The sequence below is a fragment of the Drosophila takahashii genome, chromosome 2L (assembly GCF_030179915.1).
Source record: "Drosophila takahashii strain IR98-3 E-12201 chromosome 2L, DtakHiC1v2, whole genome shotgun sequence".
In the NCBI taxonomy this organism is placed as follows: domain Eukaryota; kingdom Metazoa; phylum Arthropoda; class Insecta; order Diptera; family Drosophilidae; genus Drosophila; species Drosophila takahashii.
This window is the reverse complement of record NC_091678.1, coordinates 26,574,153-26,590,398: the sequence shown is the minus strand read 5'-3', so window position 1 is coordinate 26,590,398 and position 16,246 is coordinate 26,574,153. Positions and strand designations below refer to the sequence as shown.

General features: G+C 41.8%; 15 protein-coding genes across 15 annotated transcripts; 6 read left to right on the top strand and 9 right to left on the bottom strand.

Moving 5' to 3' along the window:
* Positions 1–130: 130 nt before the first annotated feature.
* LOC138911853 (histone H3) lies at positions 131–541 on the bottom strand. Its single transcript, XM_070211430.1, has one exon. It carries the CDS (start codon positions 539–541, stop codon positions 131–133), a length of 411 nt encoding a protein of 136 aa, XP_070067531.1.
* A 281-nt stretch (positions 542–822) lies between these two features.
* Positions 823–1,134, top strand: LOC123002877 (histone H4). Its single transcript, XM_044393549.2, has one exon. It carries the CDS (start codon positions 823–825, stop codon positions 1,132–1,134), a length of 312 nt encoding a protein of 103 aa, XP_044249484.1.
* Positions 1,135–1,695: 561 nt separating this feature from the next.
* Positions 1,696–2,070, bottom strand: LOC123002867 (histone H2A). Its single transcript, XM_044393536.2, has one exon. The coding sequence runs from the start codon at positions 2,068–2,070 to the stop codon at positions 1,696–1,698; it is 375 nt and encodes a 124-aa protein (XP_044249471.1).
* A 232-nt stretch (positions 2,071–2,302) lies between these two features.
* LOC123002940 (histone H2B) lies at positions 2,303–2,775 on the top strand. The gene has a single exon (XM_044393710.2). It carries the CDS (start codon positions 2,303–2,305, stop codon positions 2,672–2,674), a length of 372 nt encoding a protein of 123 aa, XP_044249645.1. The 3' UTR covers positions 2,675–2,775.
* A 302-nt stretch (positions 2,776–3,077) lies between these two features.
* LOC138911904 (histone H1-like) lies at positions 3,078–3,830 on the bottom strand. The gene has a single exon (XM_070211523.1). It carries the CDS (start codon positions 3,828–3,830, stop codon positions 3,078–3,080), a length of 753 nt encoding a protein of 250 aa, XP_070067624.1.
* Positions 3,831–5,608: 1,778 nt separating this feature from the next.
* On the bottom strand, positions 5,609–6,019 carry LOC138911852 (histone H3). The gene has a single exon (XM_070211429.1). The coding sequence runs from the start codon at positions 6,017–6,019 to the stop codon at positions 5,609–5,611; it is 411 nt and encodes a 136-aa protein (XP_070067530.1).
* A 281-nt stretch (positions 6,020–6,300) lies between these two features.
* Positions 6,301–6,612, top strand: LOC123002876 (histone H4). Its single transcript, XM_044393548.2, has one exon. The coding sequence runs from the start codon at positions 6,301–6,303 to the stop codon at positions 6,610–6,612; it is 312 nt and encodes a 103-aa protein (XP_044249483.1).
* A 561-nt stretch (positions 6,613–7,173) lies between these two features.
* On the bottom strand, positions 7,174–7,548 carry LOC123002866 (histone H2A). Its single transcript, XM_044393535.2, has one exon. It carries the CDS (start codon positions 7,546–7,548, stop codon positions 7,174–7,176), a length of 375 nt encoding a protein of 124 aa, XP_044249470.1.
* A 232-nt stretch (positions 7,549–7,780) lies between these two features.
* On the top strand, positions 7,781–8,152 carry LOC123002874 (histone H2B). The gene has a single exon (XM_044393546.2). The coding sequence runs from the start codon at positions 7,781–7,783 to the stop codon at positions 8,150–8,152; it is 372 nt and encodes a 123-aa protein (XP_044249481.1).
* A 412-nt stretch (positions 8,153–8,564) lies between these two features.
* On the bottom strand, positions 8,565–9,317 carry LOC123002953 (histone H1-like). The gene has a single exon (XM_044393743.2). It carries the CDS (start codon positions 9,315–9,317, stop codon positions 8,565–8,567), a length of 753 nt encoding a protein of 250 aa, XP_044249678.1.
* A 1,779-nt stretch (positions 9,318–11,096) lies between these two features.
* Positions 11,097–11,507, bottom strand: LOC138911854 (histone H3). Its single transcript, XM_070211431.1, has one exon. It carries the CDS (start codon positions 11,505–11,507, stop codon positions 11,097–11,099), a length of 411 nt encoding a protein of 136 aa, XP_070067532.1.
* A 263-nt stretch (positions 11,508–11,770) lies between these two features.
* On the top strand, positions 11,771–12,082 carry LOC123002875 (histone H4). Its single transcript, XM_044393547.2, has one exon. It carries the CDS (start codon positions 11,771–11,773, stop codon positions 12,080–12,082), a length of 312 nt encoding a protein of 103 aa, XP_044249482.1.
* Positions 12,083–12,637: 555 nt separating this feature from the next.
* Positions 12,638–13,018, bottom strand: LOC123002955 (histone H2A). Its single transcript, XM_044393745.2, has one exon. It carries the CDS (start codon positions 13,016–13,018, stop codon positions 12,644–12,646), a length of 375 nt encoding a protein of 124 aa, XP_044249680.1. The 3' UTR covers positions 12,638–12,643.
* Positions 13,019–13,250: 232 nt separating this feature from the next.
* LOC123002956 (histone H2B) lies at positions 13,251–13,622 on the top strand. Its single transcript, XM_044393746.2, has one exon. The coding sequence runs from the start codon at positions 13,251–13,253 to the stop codon at positions 13,620–13,622; it is 372 nt and encodes a 123-aa protein (XP_044249681.1).
* A 412-nt stretch (positions 13,623–14,034) lies between these two features.
* Positions 14,035–14,787, bottom strand: LOC123002952 (histone H1-like). Its single transcript, XM_044393742.2, has one exon. The coding sequence runs from the start codon at positions 14,785–14,787 to the stop codon at positions 14,035–14,037; it is 753 nt and encodes a 250-aa protein (XP_044249677.1).
* Between the last annotated feature and the right edge of the window lie 1,459 nt (positions 14,788–16,246).

Sequence of the window (16,246 nt, the reverse complement as noted above, 5' to 3'; positions counted from 1 at the left end):
TTAATTTTATCTACGTGGAAGCTTGCTGAATTAAAATTAATATCTCATTGAACGTAATTTGTGGTCCTGGAAAGGACCGATTTGTACAAAATATGCTGGAGCATTGGCAGCCAGTTGAAGCCGTCTCAACTTAAGCTCGCTCGCCGCGAATGCGACGGGCCAACTGGATGTCCTTGGGCATGATGGTGACACGCTTGGCATGAATGGCGCACAAGTTAGTATCTTCAAAGAGGCCAACCAGATAGGCTTCGCTAGCTTCCTGCAGAGCCATCACCGCCGAGCTCTGGAATCGCAGGTCAGTCTTGAAGTCCTGAGCGATTTCACGCACCAGACGCTGGAAAGGCAGTTTGCGGATCAGCAGCTCGGTACTCTTCTGGTAGCGACGGATCTCACGCAGGGCAACAGTTCCAGGGCGATAGCGATGGGGCTTCTTCACGCCTCCGGTGGCTGGGGCGCTCTTACGAGCGGCCTTAGTAGCCAGTTGTTTGCGTGGCGCCTTGCCACCAGTCGATTTGCGAGCGGTTTGCTTGGTACGGGCCATTTTCGAATTCACTGCTGTTCACGTTCACTTCACGTTTCAAAACACAATAAACGATCGCCGCATTTGCTACCTACTTATATAGCAAAACGTGGAGGGTTGAAAAGAGAGAGAAGCAGAGGCCATCTCATTTGTCGAGCGGAGAGCGAGGCGGACATATCGTTCGGACTCGCTCGTGTTTCTGGCGTTTTAGGTATATATAGGGGCACGCCGAAAATTTGGAATTAGTTCTTCAGTGACTTTCGTGCAGTGTGTTAACGTGTTAACAGTAGAAAAGAGTGAAAATGACTGGTCGCGGTAAAGGAGGCAAAGGCTTGGGAAAAGGAGGCGCCAAGCGTCATCGCAAAGTGCTGCGTGATAACATCCAGGGTATCACGAAGCCAGCTATCCGCCGTTTGGCTCGTCGTGGCGGCGTAAAGCGCATCTCTGGACTCATTTACGAGGAAACACGTGGCGTTCTGAAGGTGTTCTTGGAGAACGTTATCCGTGATGCCGTCACCTACACCGAACACGCCAAGAGGAAGACTGTCACAGCCATGGATGTTGTGTACGCCCTGAAGAGGCAAGGCCGCACCCTGTACGGCTTCGGCGGTTAAAAAACTAGTACAGCTTGTACTTCATTCAGCAATCGGTCCTTTTCAGGACCACCATTAAAATTTCGAGAGAAGACAAATTTTCAATAATATTTATAATACAATAATATTAAAATGCGCTGGAAAACAATCGGTCACTGAAATATCAAACTACACATGCACATGGGATGAATGTATTTTGTACAAACTGTACTGCTTGCAACGGAAAAGTGTAAGCGTAAACGGCAACTCGTTACATCTTTTGAGGAAGAAATACGAGTGAGTCGCCAATGTAATCTAAGAATTGAACATTTAGATCCTGTAGCTTTCGACCACTAATCTACTGGACCGACGGCCGAACAAATCAAACATTAGCTTCCGAATAGTATTGTGAACCTACCATTTGTACCATTTGAGTTCATTTAAGTCTCAATGCTATATTTCAAGCAGTTTTATAGTTTATTTTTGAAATTAAATCATATTCGTATATGTAAATCTTCTATTCTTTGGTAATAACGTGGTCGTCCTGAAAAGGACGGTTGGGTATATGTTTGTATGTACAAATGAGCTCCGCTTTTAAAACGATTAAGCCTTTTTCTCGGTCTTCTTGGGCAACAGAACGGCCTGGATGTTGGGCAGCACTCCGCCCTGGGCAATGGTGACACCGGAGAGCAGCTTGTTCAACTCCTCGTCGTTGCGGATGGCCAGCTGCAGATGACGCGGGATAATCCTAGTCTTCTTGTTGTCACGGGCAGCATTGCCAGCCAACTCGAGAACCTCAGCGGCCAGATATTCCATCACGGCAGCTAGGTAAACAGGAGCGCCGGCACCAACACGCTCGGCATAGTTGCCCTTGCGGAGCAGACGGTGAATACGGCCCACTGGGAACTGAAGACCGGCACGGTTCGAGCGGGACTTTGCCTTTCCCTTCACTTTGCCACCTTTTCCACGACCAGACATTTTGCTTTACGAGTATTTCACTTGGTTCACTTTACACACTGAAAACACACTGAATGCTCGCCCAGCCCCGGGTAGCCACGTATTTATACTTTTTCGTCTGCCTGCGCGTTCAGTTAGGGGTGGGTGCCATAGACCTGAAAACATTGCTCGAAAAAAAGTATAAAGCTGAACACTCTCTTCGCACCACTATGATCAGTGAATTGTGTTTGTGAAATCATAAGTGAAGTGAATAATGCCGCCTAAAACTAGTGGAAAGGCAGCCAAGAAGGCTGGCAAGGCCCAGAAGAACATCACCAAGACCGACAAGAAGAAGAAGCGCAAGAGGAAGGAGAGCTACGCCATCTACATTTACAAGGTCCTGAAGCAGGTCCATCCTGACACCGGCATTTCGTCGAAGGCGATGAGCATCATGAACAGCTTTGTGAATGATATCTTCGAGCGCATTGCTGCCGAGGCCTCTCGTCTGGCTCACTACAACAAGCGCTCGACTATCACCAGTCGGGAAATCCAAACGGCTGTTCGCCTGCTCCTGCCCGGAGAGTTGGCCAAGCACGCCGTTAGTGAGGGAACCAAGGCTGTCACCAAATACACCAGCTCCAAGTAATTTTCTCTTGCTGCGGATGCGGAGAAAGATCCAAAACGGCCCTTTTCAGGGCCACAACATATTTTACCAAAGAAACTAAATTTTCAATATACCACAAACCATTTGCCATAAAATATAAAATTATCAATTTGGTGCACCATTTTTTTAAAGGACTTGATCATTAACATCTATTTACAAAGAAATTGTGCAATGTCTCCTCTATGAACTGATATACTTTCTACTGGCGGCCAGGTGCCACAATATAAATGGATACATTAAATGTACAATATGTTTTCAATTGAAAGTTCCTTTCTCTTGTTAACCAAAGTTGTAGCCCTGAAAAGGGCTTGTTAAACTAATTTCAGATTTCGAAATCTGAAATTGCGATTGCGAGCGTGTACCAGGTACTGTACTTTTTCACAATTTACTTCTTAGCAGCCGTAGTCTTGGCTTTCGGCTTCTTAGCGGTAGCAGGAGCAGCTGCTTTCTTCAACGCCTTTTTGGGTTTAGCAGACGCCGCTGGTTTGGCTTTTGGTGCTTTGGCCGCCTTCGGCTTCGCTGCCGTCGACTTGGCCTTTGTTGCTGCTGGCTTTGCCTTTACGGTTCCAGTTTTCTTGGCATCCTTGGCCTTCGTCTTCTCCGTTTTCTTCTTCTCGGCGGTCTTTTTGGTGGCAACAGCCTTCTTAGCCTTGGGCTTCTTGTCGGCAGCTCCCGTGGCAGCCTTCTTGGCGGTGGCTCCGGTCTTCTTGGCGGCTACCTTCTTGCTTTTCACTTTCTTCTCAGCAGACGCAACCTTTGGCTTGGGATCCTTCTTGGCGGAGGCCGACAGTTTAAATGAGCCAGACGCACCCTTTCCCTTTGTTTGAATCAGCTTTCCATTGACCACGGCAGATTTCAAGTACTTCTTGATGAATGGAGCCAGCTTCTGGGCATCGCATTTATAAGTGGCACTGATATATTTCTTGATTGCCAGAAGCGATGAGCCGCCACGCTCCTTCAAATTCTTGATGGAAGCGTCTACCATTTGCTGAGTTGGCGGATGCGATGGCGGGGCAGTGGTCTTCTTTGCCTTTGTAGCAGCGGATCCAGATGCCTTTTTGGCGGCCACCTTCTTCTCAACTGGCGCTGGTGGGGCAGCCACTGGGGAAGCGGACGTTGCAACTGCAGAATCAGACATTTTTATTCACTGAAATACACTTTTTTGTTTAGAAAATGGCGCGCGCGCTCGTTACCGACCTCCTTCGTTCGGATGAGAATCGAGGAGGAGAGCACTTTAACTGTGGGTCTGGCATCAGTCATTTGCTCTGCTAATGTTTGCTTGAAGTGCAAACTTATTTTCTTGTTTTCAGTGCTTAAGATTTTAAATAGAAAATATGTTTTTATTGGTATACATCCTTAAAAGATGAATTAATCAATTACCGTTTTCGAATTGCAAGTATCTTGTTTTTGTGACTTTTTATTGCTGCATGAACTTCAACATTGACATTCGTAACATGAACAATTTTTTTAAAAACCCATTTTAAAATATGAAATCTCTGAAATGCTTGGAATCTTGTTAATAAAAAATAAAATTCGAACCTTTTACTTTACGAAAAACCAAAAATATAATCACTTATCATTAATTTAGGTATTTTAATTCTTGTTTCAAGTTGTCCCTTGGCTACGTACAAAGTTGTCTATCAGACTACATTCGATAATAGTTTTCGGACTGTTAAAAATATTAATCTTTCGAAACATTACATTTATTTGCAATTTTATGAAATGAATTTTGTCTTTGTTTAAGTGGATTTAGCTTTTCAGGCAATTTTATAAATAGTTTTTCCAAATTCGGATACTTTGCGTCCCATATATGAATTAGGTAGAGTCCGCACTGAATTTTACATTAAAAAAAAAACATAAAATACATATTTTTGATTCTTTTTTTATTTAACATAATAAGTAAAGCATTGAATAGTGTATATGTGTTATTTTCAGACTGTTTTTAATAATATTTCGATTTTTTACTGATGTCTAATGCTGAGCGTTCTTGTCCCATTAAACCACACACATTTTAAAAGTGTGCGGCTTCACGCACTCAATTTTTCTTACAAAAAAACATAAATTATATAATTTTGAATCTTTTTTTATATAATATAATAAATAATACATTGAATAATGTATATGTTTTATTTTCAGACTGTATTTAATAATTTTTCGAATTTTTAATTATGTCTAATGTTGAGCGTTTTTGTCCCATTGAACCACACTCATTTTTAGAGTGTGCGTACGTAGAAGTCGCACTCATTTAACCTAAAAAAACATAAAATATGTAATTTAGAATCTTTTTTTATTAAATATAATAAATAATGCATTAAATAATGTATATGTTTTATTTTCAGACTGTTTTAAATAAGTTTTCAATTTATTACTTATGTTTAACGTTGAGCGTTCTTGTCCCATTAAACCATACTAATTTTAAAAGTTTGCCGAAATCACAAGTGAAATGTTTTTAAAAACATATTTGAAAATAAGAAATTAAACATATATTGTCATGTTCGTTGATAAACATTAAAGTTAAAGTCATTTACATCAAGATATGACACAAAATGCTGTCTTTTATAACTTGTTTTATATTTACCCAAGACAAAAATACTCCACTGAATGGTCCATAGACATAGGTCGCCATGAAGTTAGCGATTAAGAAAAAATATAAAATCTGTAATTTTCTAATCTTATTTTGTTTCATTATGTTCACTAGGTTTTAATAAGAATATATTTGATAGATTTTCGATTTTTTTCTGATGTTTGAAAGTATTGACCATGTCTTTCATACTTCCGACTATTTCTTAATTTTATCTACGTGGAAGCTTGCTGAATTAAAATTAATATCTCATTGAACGTAATTTGTGGTCCTGGAAAGGACCGATTTGTACAAAATATGCTGGAGCATTGGCAGCCAGTTGAAGCCGTCTCAATTTAAGCTCGCTCGCCGCGAATGCGACGGGCCAACTGGATGTCCTTGGGCATGATGGTGACACGCTTGGCATGAATGGCGCACAAGTTAGTATCTTCAAAGAGGCCAACCAGATAGGCTTCGCTAGCTTCCTGCAGAGCCATCACCGCCGAGCTCTGGAATCGCAGGTCAGTCTTGAAGTCCTGAGCGATTTCACGCACCAGACGCTGGAAAGGCAGTTTGCGGATCAGCAGCTCGGTACTCTTCTGGTAGCGACGGATCTCACGCAGGGCAACAGTTCCAGGGCGATAGCGATGGGGCTTCTTCACGCCTCCGGTGGCTGGGGCGCTCTTACGAGCGGCCTTAGTAGCCAGTTGTTTGCGTGGCGCCTTGCCACCAGTCGATTTGCGAGCGGTTTGCTTGGTACGGGCCATTTTCGAATTCACTGCTGTTCACGTTCACTTCACGTTTCAAAACACAATAAACGATCGCCGCATTTGCTACCTACTTATATAGCAAAACGTGGAGGGTTGAAAAGAGAGAGAAGCAGAGGCCATCTCATTTGTCGAGCGGAGAGCGAGGCGGACATATCGTTCGGACTCGCTCGTGTTTCTGGCGTTTTAGGTATATATAGGGGCACGCCGAAAATTTGGAATTAGTTCTTCAGTGACTTTCGTGCAGTGTGTTAACGTGTTAACAGTAGAAAAGAGTGAAAATGACTGGTCGCGGTAAAGGAGGCAAAGGCTTGGGAAAAGGAGGCGCCAAGCGTCATCGCAAAGTGCTGCGTGATAACATCCAGGGTATCACGAAGCCAGCTATCCGCCGTTTGGCTCGTCGTGGCGGCGTAAAGCGCATCTCTGGACTCATTTACGAGGAAACACGTGGCGTTCTGAAGGTGTTCTTGGAGAACGTTATCCGTGATGCCGTCACCTACACCGAACACGCCAAGAGGAAGACTGTCACAGCCATGGATGTTGTGTACGCCCTGAAGAGGCAAGGCCGCACCCTGTACGGCTTCGGCGGTTAAAAAACTAGTACAGCTTGTACTTCATTCAGCAATCGGTCCTTTTCAGGACCACCATTAAAATTTCGAGAGAAGACAAATTTTCAATAATATTTATAATACAATAATATTAAAATGCGCTGGAAAACAATCGGTCACTGAAATATCAAACTACACATGCACATGGGATGAATGTATTTTGTACAAACTGTACTGCTTGCAACGGAAAAGTGTAAGCGTAAACGGCAACTCGTTACATCTTTTGAGGAAGAAATACGAGTGAGTCGCCAATGTAATCTAAGAATTGAACATTTAGATCCTGTAGCTTTCGACCACTAATCTACTGGACCGACGGCCGAACAAATCAAACATTAGCTTCCGAATAGTATTGTGAACCTACCATTTGTACCATTTGAGTTCATTTAAGTCTCAATGCTATATTTCAAGCAGTTTTATAGTTTATTTTTGAAATTAAATCATATTCGTATATGTAAATCTTCTATTCTTTGGTAATAACGTGGTCGTCCTGAAAAGGACGGTTGGGTATATGTTTGTATGTACAAATGAGCTCCGCTTTTAAAACGATTAAGCCTTTTTCTCGGTCTTCTTGGGCAACAGAACGGCCTGGATGTTGGGCAGCACTCCGCCCTGGGCAATGGTGACACCGGAGAGCAGCTTGTTCAACTCCTCGTCGTTGCGGATGGCCAGCTGCAGATGACGCGGGATAATCCTAGTCTTCTTGTTGTCACGGGCAGCATTGCCAGCCAACTCGAGAACCTCAGCGGCCAGATATTCCATCACGGCAGCTAGGTAAACAGGAGCGCCGGCACCAACACGCTCGGCATAGTTGCCCTTGCGGAGCAGACGGTGAATACGGCCCACTGGGAACTGAAGACCGGCACGGTTCGAGCGGGACTTTGCCTTTCCCTTCACTTTGCCACCTTTTCCACGACCAGACATTTTGCTTTACGAGTATTTCACTTGGTTCACTTTACACACTGAAAACACACTGAATGCTCGCCCAGCCCCGGGTAGCCACGTATTTATACTTTTTCGTCTGCCTGCGCGTTCAGTTAGGGGTGGGTGCCATAGACCTGAAAACATTGCTCGAAAAAAAGTATAAAGCTGAACACTCTCTTCGCACCACTATGATCAGTGAATTGTGTTTGTGAAATCATAAGTGAAGTGAATAATGCCGCCTAAAACTAGTGGAAAGGCAGCCAAGAAGGCTGGCAAGGCCCAGAAGAACATCACCAAGACCGACAAGAAGAAGAAGCGCAAGAGGAAGGAGAGCTACGCCATCTACATTTACAAGGTCCTGAAGCAGGTCCATCCTGACACCGGCATTTCGTCGAAGGCGATGAGCATCATGAACAGCTTTGTGAATGATATCTTCGAGCGCATTGCTGCCGAGGCCTCTCGTCTGGCTCACTACAACAAGCGCTCGACTATCACCAGTCGGGAAATCCAAACGGCTGTTCGCCTGCTCCTGCCCGGAGAGTTGGCCAAGCACGCCGTTAGTGAGGGAACCAAGGCTGTCACCAAATACACCAGCTCCAAGTAATTTTCTCTTGCTGCGGATGCGGAGAAAGATCCAAAACGGCCCTTTTCAGGGCCACAACATATTTTACCAAAGAAACTAAATTTTCAATATACCACAAACCATTTGCCATAAAATATAAAATTATCAATTTGGTGCACCATTTTTTTAAAGGACTTAATCATTAACATCTATTTACAAAGAAATTGTGCAATGTCTCCTCTATGAACCTGGTATACTGATATACTTTCTACTGGCGGCCAGGTGCAACAATATAAATGGATACATTAAATGTACAATATGTTTTCAATTGAAAGTTCCTTTCTCTTGTTAACCAAAGTTGTAGCCCTGAAAAGGGCTTGTTAAACTAATTTCAGATTTCGAAATCTGAAATTGCGATTGCGAGCGTGTACCAGGTACTGTACTTTTTCACAATTTACTTCTTAGCAGCCGTAGTCTTGGCTTTCGGCTTCTTAGCGGTAGCAGGAGCAGCTGCTTTCTTCACCGCCTTTTTGGGTTTAGCAGACGCCGCTGGTTTGGCTTTTGGTGCTTTGGCCGCCTTCGGCTTCGCTGCCGTCGACTTGGCCTTTGTTGCTGCTGGCTTTGCCTTTACGGTTCCAGTTTTCTTGGCATCCTTGGCCTTCGTCTTCTCCGTTTTCTTCTTCTCGGCGGTCTTTTTGGTGGCAACAGCCTTCTTAGCCTTGGGCTTCTTGTCGGCAGCTCCCGTGGCAGCCTTCTTGGCGGTGGCTCCGGTCTTCTTGGCGGCTACCTTCTTGCTTTTCACTTTCTTCTCAGCAGACGCAACCTTTGGCTTGGGATCCTTCTTGGCGGAGGCCGACAGTTTAAATGAGCCAGACGCACCCTTTCCCTTTGTTTGAATCAGCTTTCCATTGACCACGGCAGATTTCAAGTACTTCTTGATGAATGGAGCCAGCTTCTGGGCATCGCATTTATAAGTGGCACTGATATATTTCTTGATTGCCAGAAGCGATGAGCCGCCACGCTCCTTCAAATTCTTGATGGAAGCGTCTACCATTTGCTGAGTTGGCGGATGCGATGGCGGGGCAGTGGTCTTCTTTGCCTTTGTAGCAGCGGATCCAGATGCCTTTTTGGCGGCCACCTTCTTCTCAACTGGCGCTGGTGGGGCAGCCACTGGGGAAGCGGACGTTGCAACTGCAGAATCAGACATTTTTATTCACTGAAATACACTTTTTTGTTTAGAAAATGGCGCGCGCGCTCGTTACCGACCTCCTTCGTTCGGATGAGAATCGAGGAGGAGAGCACTTTAACTGTGGGTCTGGCATCAGTCATTTGCTCTGCTAATGTTTGCTTGAAGTGCAATCTTATTTTCTTGTTTTCAGTGCTTAAGATTTTAAATAGAAAATATGTTTTTATTGGTATACATCCTTAAAAGATGAATTAATCAATTACCGTTTTCGAATTGTAAGTATCTTGTTTTTGTGACTTTTTATTGCTGCATGAACTTCAACATTGACATTCGTAACATGAACAATTTTTTTAAAAACCCATTTTAAAATATGAAATCTCTGAAATGCTTGGAATCTTGTTAATAAAAAATAAAATTCGAACCTTTTACTTTACGAAAAACCAAAAATATAATCACTTATCATTAATTTAGGTATTTTAATTCTTGTTTCAAGTTGTCCCTTGGCTACGTACAAAGTTGTCTATCAGACTACATTCGATAATAGTTTTCGGACTGTTAAAAATATTAATCTTTCGAAACATTACATTTATTTGCAATTTTATGAAATGAATTTTGTCTTTGTTTAAGTGGATTTAGCTTTTCAGGCAATTTTATAAATAGTTTTTCCAAATTCGGATACTTTGCGTCCCATATATGAATTAGGTAGAGGCCGCACTGAATTTTACATTAAAAAAAAAACATAAAATACATATTTTTGATTCTTTTTTTTATTTAACATAATAAGTAAAGCATTGAATAGTGTATATGTGTTATTTTCAGACTGTTTTTAATAATATTTCGATTTTTTACTGATGTCTAATGCTGAGCGTTCTTGTCCCATTAAACCACACACATTTTAAAAGTGTGCGGCTTCACGCACTCAATTTTTCTTACAAAAAAACATAAATTATATAATTTTGAATCTTTTTTTATATAATATAATAAATAATACATTGAATAATGTATATGTTTTATTTTCAGACTGTATTTAATAATTTTTCGAATTTTTAATTATGTCTAATGTTGAGCGTTTTTGTCCCATTGAACCACACTCATTTTTAGAGTGTGCGTACGTAGAAGTCGCATTCATTTAACCTAAAAAAACATAAAATATGTAATTTAGAATCTTTTTTTATTAAATATAATAAATAATGCATTAAATAATGTATATGTTTTATTTTCAGACTGTTTTAAATAAGTTTTCAATTTATTACTTATGTTTAACGTTGAGCGTTCTTGTCCCATTAAACCATACTAATTTTAAAAGTTTGCCGAAATCACAAGTGAAATGTTTTTAAAAACATATTTGAAAATAAGAAATTAAACATATATTGTCACGTTCGTTGATAAACATTAAAGTTAAAGTCATTTACATCAAGATATGACACAAAATGCTGTCTTTTATAACTTGTTTTATATTTACCCAAGACAAAAATACTCCACTGAATGGTCCATAGACATAGGTCGCCATGAAGTTAGCGATTAAGAAAAAATATAAAATCTGTAATTTTCTAATCTTATTTTGTTTCATTATGTTCACTAGGTTATAATAAGAATATATTTGATAGATTTTCGATTTTTTTCTGATGTTTGAAAGTATTGACCATGTCTTTCATACTTCCGACTATTTCTTAATTTTATCTACGTGGAAGCTTGCTGAATTAAAATTAATATCTCATTGAACGTAATTTGTGGTCCTGAAAAGGACCGATTTGTACAAAGTATGCTGGAGCATTGGCAGCCAGTTGAAGCCGTCTCAACTTAAGCTCGCTCGCCGCGAATGCGACGGGCCAACTGGATGTCCTTGGGCATGATGGTGACACGCTTGGCATGAATGGCGCACAAGTTAGTATCTTCAAAGAGGCCAACCAGATAGGCTTCGCTAGCTTCCTGCAGAGCCATCACCGCCGAGCTCTGGAATCGCAGGTCAGTCTTGAAGTCCTGAGCGATTTCACGCACCAGACGCTGGAAAGGCAGTTTGCGGATCAGCAGCTCGGTACTCTTCTGGTAGCGACGGATCTCACGCAGGGCAACAGTTCCAGGGCGATAGCGATGGGGCTTCTTCACGCCTCCGGTGGCTGGGGCGCTCTTACGAGCGGCCTTAGTAGCCAGTTGTTTGCGTGGCGCCTTGCCACCAGTCGATTTGCGAGCGGTTTGCTTGGTACGGGCCATTTTCGAATTCACTGCTGTTCAAAACACAATAAACGATCGCCGCATTTGCTACCTACTTATATAGCAAAACGTGGAGGGTTGAAAAGAGAGAGAAGCAGAGGCCATCTCATTTGTCGAGCGGAGAGCGAGGCGGACATATCGTTCGGACTCGCTCGTGTTTCTGGCGTTTTAGGTATATATAGGGGCACGCCGAAAATTTGGAATTAGTTCTTCAGTGACTTTCGTGCAGTGTGTTAACGTGTTAACAGTAGAAAAGAGTGAAAATGACTGGTCGCGGTAAAGGAGGCAAAGGCTTGGGAAAAGGAGGCGCCAAGCGTCATCGCAAAGTGCTGCGTGATAACATCCAGGGTATCACGAAGCCAGCTATCCGCCGTTTGGCTCGTCGTGGCGGCGTAAAGCGCATCTCTGGACTCATTTACGAGGAAACACGTGGCGTTCTGAAGGTGTTCTTGGAGAACGTTATCCGTGATGCCGTCACCTACACCGAACACGCCAAGAGGAAGACTGTCACAGCCATGGATGTTGTGTACGCCCTGAAGAGGCAAGGCCGCACCCTGTACGGCTTCGGCGGTTAAAAAACTAGTACAGCTTGTACTTCATTCAGCAATCGGTCCTTTTCAGGACCACCATTAAAATTTCGAGAGAAGACAAATTTTCAATAATATTTATAATACAATAATATTAAAATGCGCTGGAAAACAATCGGTCACTGAAATATCAAACTACACATGCACATGGGATGAATGTATTTTGTACAAACTGTACTGCTTGCAACAGAAAAGTGTAAGCGTAAGCGGCAACTCGTTACATCTTTTGAGGAAGAAATACGAGTGAGTCGCCAATGTAATCTAAGAATTGAACATTTAGATCCTGTAGCTTTCGACCACTAATCTACTGGACCGACGGCCGAACAAATCAAACATTAGCTTCCGAATAGTATTGTGAACCTACCATTTGTACCATTTGAGTTCATTTAAGTCTCAATGTTATATATCAAGCAGTTTTATAGTTTATTTTTGAAATTAAATCATATTCGTATATGTAAATCTTCTATTCTTTGGTAATAACGTGGTCGTCCTGAAAAGGACGGTTGGGTATATGTTTGTATGTACAAATGAGCTCCGCTTTTAAAACGATTAAGCCTTCTTCTCGGTCTTCTTGGGCAACAGAACGGCCTGGATGTTGGGCAGCACTCCGCCCTGGGCAATGGTGACACCGGAGAGCAGCTTGTTCAACTCCTCGTCGTTGCGGATGGCCAGCTGCAGATGACGCGGGATAATCCTAGTCTTCTTGTTGTCACGGGCAGCATTGCCAGCCAACTCGAGAACCTCAGCGGCCAGATATTCCATCACGGCAGCTAGGTAAACAGGAGCGCCGGCACCAACACGCTCGGCATAGTTGCCCTTGCGGAGCAGACGGTGAATACGGCCCACTGGGAACTGAAGACCGGCACGGTTCGAGCGGGACTTTGCCTTTCCCTTCACTTTGCCACCTTTTCCACGACCAGACATTTTGCTTTACGAGTATTTCACTTGGTTCACTTTACACACTGAAAACACACTGAATGCTCGCCCAGCCCCGGGTAGCCACGTATTTATACTTTTTCGTCTGCCTGCGCGTTCAGTTAGGGGTGGGTGCCATAGACCTGAAAACATTGCTCGAAAAAAAGTATAAAGCTGAACACTCTCTTCGCACCACTATGATCAGTGAATTGTGTTTGTGAAATCATAAGTGAAGTGAATAATGCCGCCTAAAACTAGTGGAAAGGCAGCCAAGAAGGCTGGCAAGGCCCAGAAGAACATCACCAAGACCGACAAGAAGAAGAAGCGCAAGAGGAAGGAGAGCTACGCCATCTACATTTACAAGGTCCTGAAGCAGGTCCATCCTGACACCGGCATTTCGTCGAAGGCGATGAGCATCATGAACAGCTTTGTGAATGATATCTTCGAGCGCATTGCTGCCGAGGCCTCTCGTCTGGCTCACTACAACAAGCGCTCGACCATCACCAGTCGGGAAATCCAAACGGCTGTTCGCCTGCTCCTGCCCGGAGAGTTGGCCAAGCACGCCGTTAGTGAGGGAACCAAGGCTGTCACCAAATACACCAGCTCCAAGTAATTTTCTCTTGCTGCGGATGCGGAGAAAGATCCAAAACGGCCCTTTTCAGGGCCACAACATATTTTACCAAAGAAACTAAATTTTCAATATACCACAAACCATTTGCCATAAAATATAAAATTATCAATTTGGTGCACCATTTTTTTAAAGGACTTAATCATTAACATCTATTTACAAAGAAATTGTGCAATGTCTCCTCTATGAACCTGGTATACTGATATACTTTCTACTGGCGGCCAGGTGCAACAATATAAATGGATACATTAAATGTACAATATGTTTTCAATTGAAAGTTCCTTTCTCTTGTTAACCAAAGTTGTAGCCCTGAAAAGGGCTTGTTAAACTAATTTCAGATTTCGAAATCTGAAATTGCGATTGCGAGCGTGTACCAGGTACTGTACTTTTTCACAATTTACTTCTTAGCAGCCGTAGTCTTGGCTTTCGGCTTCTTAGCGGTAGCAGGAGCAGCTGCTTTCTTCACCGCCTTTTTGGGTTTAGCAGACGCCGCTGGTTTGGCTTTTGGTGCTTTGGCCGCCTTCGGCTTCGCTGCCGTCGACTTGGCCTTTGTTGCTGCTGGCTTTGCCTTTACGGTTCCAGTTTTCTTGGCATCCTTGGCCTTCGTCTTCTCCGTTTTCTTCTTCTCGGCGGTCTTTTTGGTGGCAACAGCCTTCTTAGCCTTGGGCTTCTTGTCGGCAGCTCCCGTGGCAGCCTTCTTGGCGGTGGCTCCGGTCTTCTTGGCGGCTACCTTCTTGCTTTTCACTTTCTTCTCAGCAGACGCAACCTTTGGCTTGGGATCCTTCTTGGCGGAGGCCGACAGTTTAAATGAGCCAGACGCACCCTTTCCCTTTGTTTGAATCAGCTTTCCATTGACCACGGCAGATTTCAAGTACTTCTTGATGAATGGAGCCAGCTTCTGGGCATCGCATTTATAAGTGGCACTGATATATTTCTTGATTGCCAGAAGCGATGAGCCGCCACGCTCCTTCAAATTCTTGATGGAAGCGTCTACCATTTGCTGAGTTGGCGGATGCGATGGCGGGGCAGTGGTCTTCTTTGCCTTTGTAGCAGCGGATCCAGATGCCTTTTTGGCGGCCACCTTCTTCTCAACTGGCGCTGGTGGGGCAGCCACTGGGGAAGCGGACGTTGCAACTGCAGAATCAGACATTTTTATTCACTGAAATACACTTTTTTGTTTAGAAAATGGCGCGCGCGCTCGTTACCAACCTCCTTCGTTCGGATGAGAATCGAGGAGGAGAGCACTTTAACTGTGGGTCTGGCATCAGTCATTTGCTCTGCTAATGTTTGCTTGAAGTGCAAACTTATTTTCTTGTTTTCAGTGCTTAAGATTTTAAATAGAAAATATGTTTTTATTGGTATACATCCTTAAAAGATGAATTAATCAATTACCGTTTTCGAATTGTAAGTATCTTGTTTTTGTGACTTTTTATTGCTGCATGAACTTCAACATTGACATTCGTAACATGAACAATTTTTTTAAAAACCCATTTTAAAATATGAAATCTCTGAAATGCTTGGAATCTTGTTAATAAAAAATAAAATTCGAACCTTTTACTTTACGAAAAACCAAAAATATAATCACTTATCATTAATTTAGGTATTTTAATTCTTGTTTCAAGTTGTCCCTTGGCTACGTACAAAGTTGTCTATCAGACTACATTCGATAATAGTTTTCGGACTGTTAAAAATATTAATCTTTCGAAACATTACATTTATTTGCAATTTTATGAAATGAATTTTGTCTTTGTTTAAGTGGATTTAGCTTTTCAGGCAATTTTATAAATAGTTTTTCCAAATTCGGATACTTTGCGTCCCATATATGAATTAGGTAGAGGCCGCACTGAATTTTACATTAAAAAAAAAACATAAAATACATATTTTTGATTCTTTTTTTTATTTAACATAATAAGTAAAGCATTGAATAGTGTATATGTGTTATTTTCAGACTGTTTTTAATAATATTTCGATTTTTTACTGATGTCTAATGCTGAGCGTTCTTGTCCCATTAAACCACACACATTTTAAAAGTGTGCGGCTTCACGCACTCAATTTTTCTTACAAAAAAACATAAATTATATAATTTTGAATCTTTTTTTATATAATATAATAAATAATACATTGAATAATGTATATGTTTTATTTTCAGACTGTATTTAATAATTTTTCGAATTTTTAATTATGTCTAATGTTGAGCGTTTTTGTCCCATTGAACCACACTCATTTTTAGAGTGTGCGTACGTAGAAGTCGCACTCATTTAACCTAAAAAAACATAAAATATGTAATTTAGAATCTTTTTTTATTAAATATAATAAATAATGCATTAAATAATGTATATGTTTTATTTTCAGACTGTTTTAAATAAGTTTTCAATTTATTACTTATGTTTAACGTTGAGCGTTCTTGTCCCATTAAACCATACTAATTTTAAAAGTTTGCCGAAATCACAAGTGAAATGTTTTTAAAAACATATTTGAAAATAAGAAATTAAACATATATTGTCACGTTCGTTGATAAACATTAAAGTTAAAGTCATTTACATCAAGATATGACACAAAATGCTGTCTTTTATAAGAGAATATTTACCCAAGACAAAAATACTCCACTG

What these genes read in the sequence shown, in the direction of transcription:
- LOC123002874 (XM_044393546.2), top strand. Translation starts at nt 7,781, where the DNA reads ATGCCGCCTAAAACTAGTGGAAAGGCAGCCAAGAAGGCTGGCAAGGCC.
- LOC138911854 (XM_070211431.1), bottom strand. Translation starts at nt 11,507, where the DNA reads ATGGCCCGTACCAAGCAAACCGCTCGCAAATCGACTGGTGGCAAGGCG.
- LOC138911904 (XM_070211523.1), bottom strand. Translation starts at nt 3,830, where the DNA reads ATGTCTGATTCTGCAGTTGCAACGTCCGCTTCCCCAGTGGCTGCCCCA.
- LOC138911852 (XM_070211429.1), bottom strand. Translation starts at nt 6,019, where the DNA reads ATGGCCCGTACCAAGCAAACCGCTCGCAAATCGACTGGTGGCAAGGCG.
- LOC123002953 (XM_044393743.2), bottom strand. Translation starts at nt 9,317, where the DNA reads ATGTCTGATTCTGCAGTTGCAACGTCCGCTTCCCCAGTGGCTGCCCCA.
- LOC123002877 (XM_044393549.2), top strand. Translation starts at nt 823, where the DNA reads ATGACTGGTCGCGGTAAAGGAGGCAAAGGCTTGGGAAAAGGAGGCGCC.
- LOC123002956 (XM_044393746.2), top strand. Translation starts at nt 13,251, where the DNA reads ATGCCGCCTAAAACTAGTGGAAAGGCAGCCAAGAAGGCTGGCAAGGCC.
- LOC123002867 (XM_044393536.2), bottom strand. Translation starts at nt 2,070, where the DNA reads ATGTCTGGTCGTGGAAAAGGTGGCAAAGTGAAGGGAAAGGCAAAGTCC.
- LOC123002866 (XM_044393535.2), bottom strand. Translation starts at nt 7,548, where the DNA reads ATGTCTGGTCGTGGAAAAGGTGGCAAAGTGAAGGGAAAGGCAAAGTCC.
- LOC138911853 (XM_070211430.1), bottom strand. Translation starts at nt 541, where the DNA reads ATGGCCCGTACCAAGCAAACCGCTCGCAAATCGACTGGTGGCAAGGCG.
- LOC123002940 (XM_044393710.2), top strand. Translation starts at nt 2,303, where the DNA reads ATGCCGCCTAAAACTAGTGGAAAGGCAGCCAAGAAGGCTGGCAAGGCC.
- LOC123002875 (XM_044393547.2), top strand. Translation starts at nt 11,771, where the DNA reads ATGACTGGTCGCGGTAAAGGAGGCAAAGGCTTGGGAAAAGGAGGCGCC.
- LOC123002876 (XM_044393548.2), top strand. Translation starts at nt 6,301, where the DNA reads ATGACTGGTCGCGGTAAAGGAGGCAAAGGCTTGGGAAAAGGAGGCGCC.
- LOC123002952 (XM_044393742.2), bottom strand. Translation starts at nt 14,787, where the DNA reads ATGTCTGATTCTGCAGTTGCAACGTCCGCTTCCCCAGTGGCTGCCCCA.
- LOC123002955 (XM_044393745.2), bottom strand. Translation starts at nt 13,018, where the DNA reads ATGTCTGGTCGTGGAAAAGGTGGCAAAGTGAAGGGAAAGGCAAAGTCC.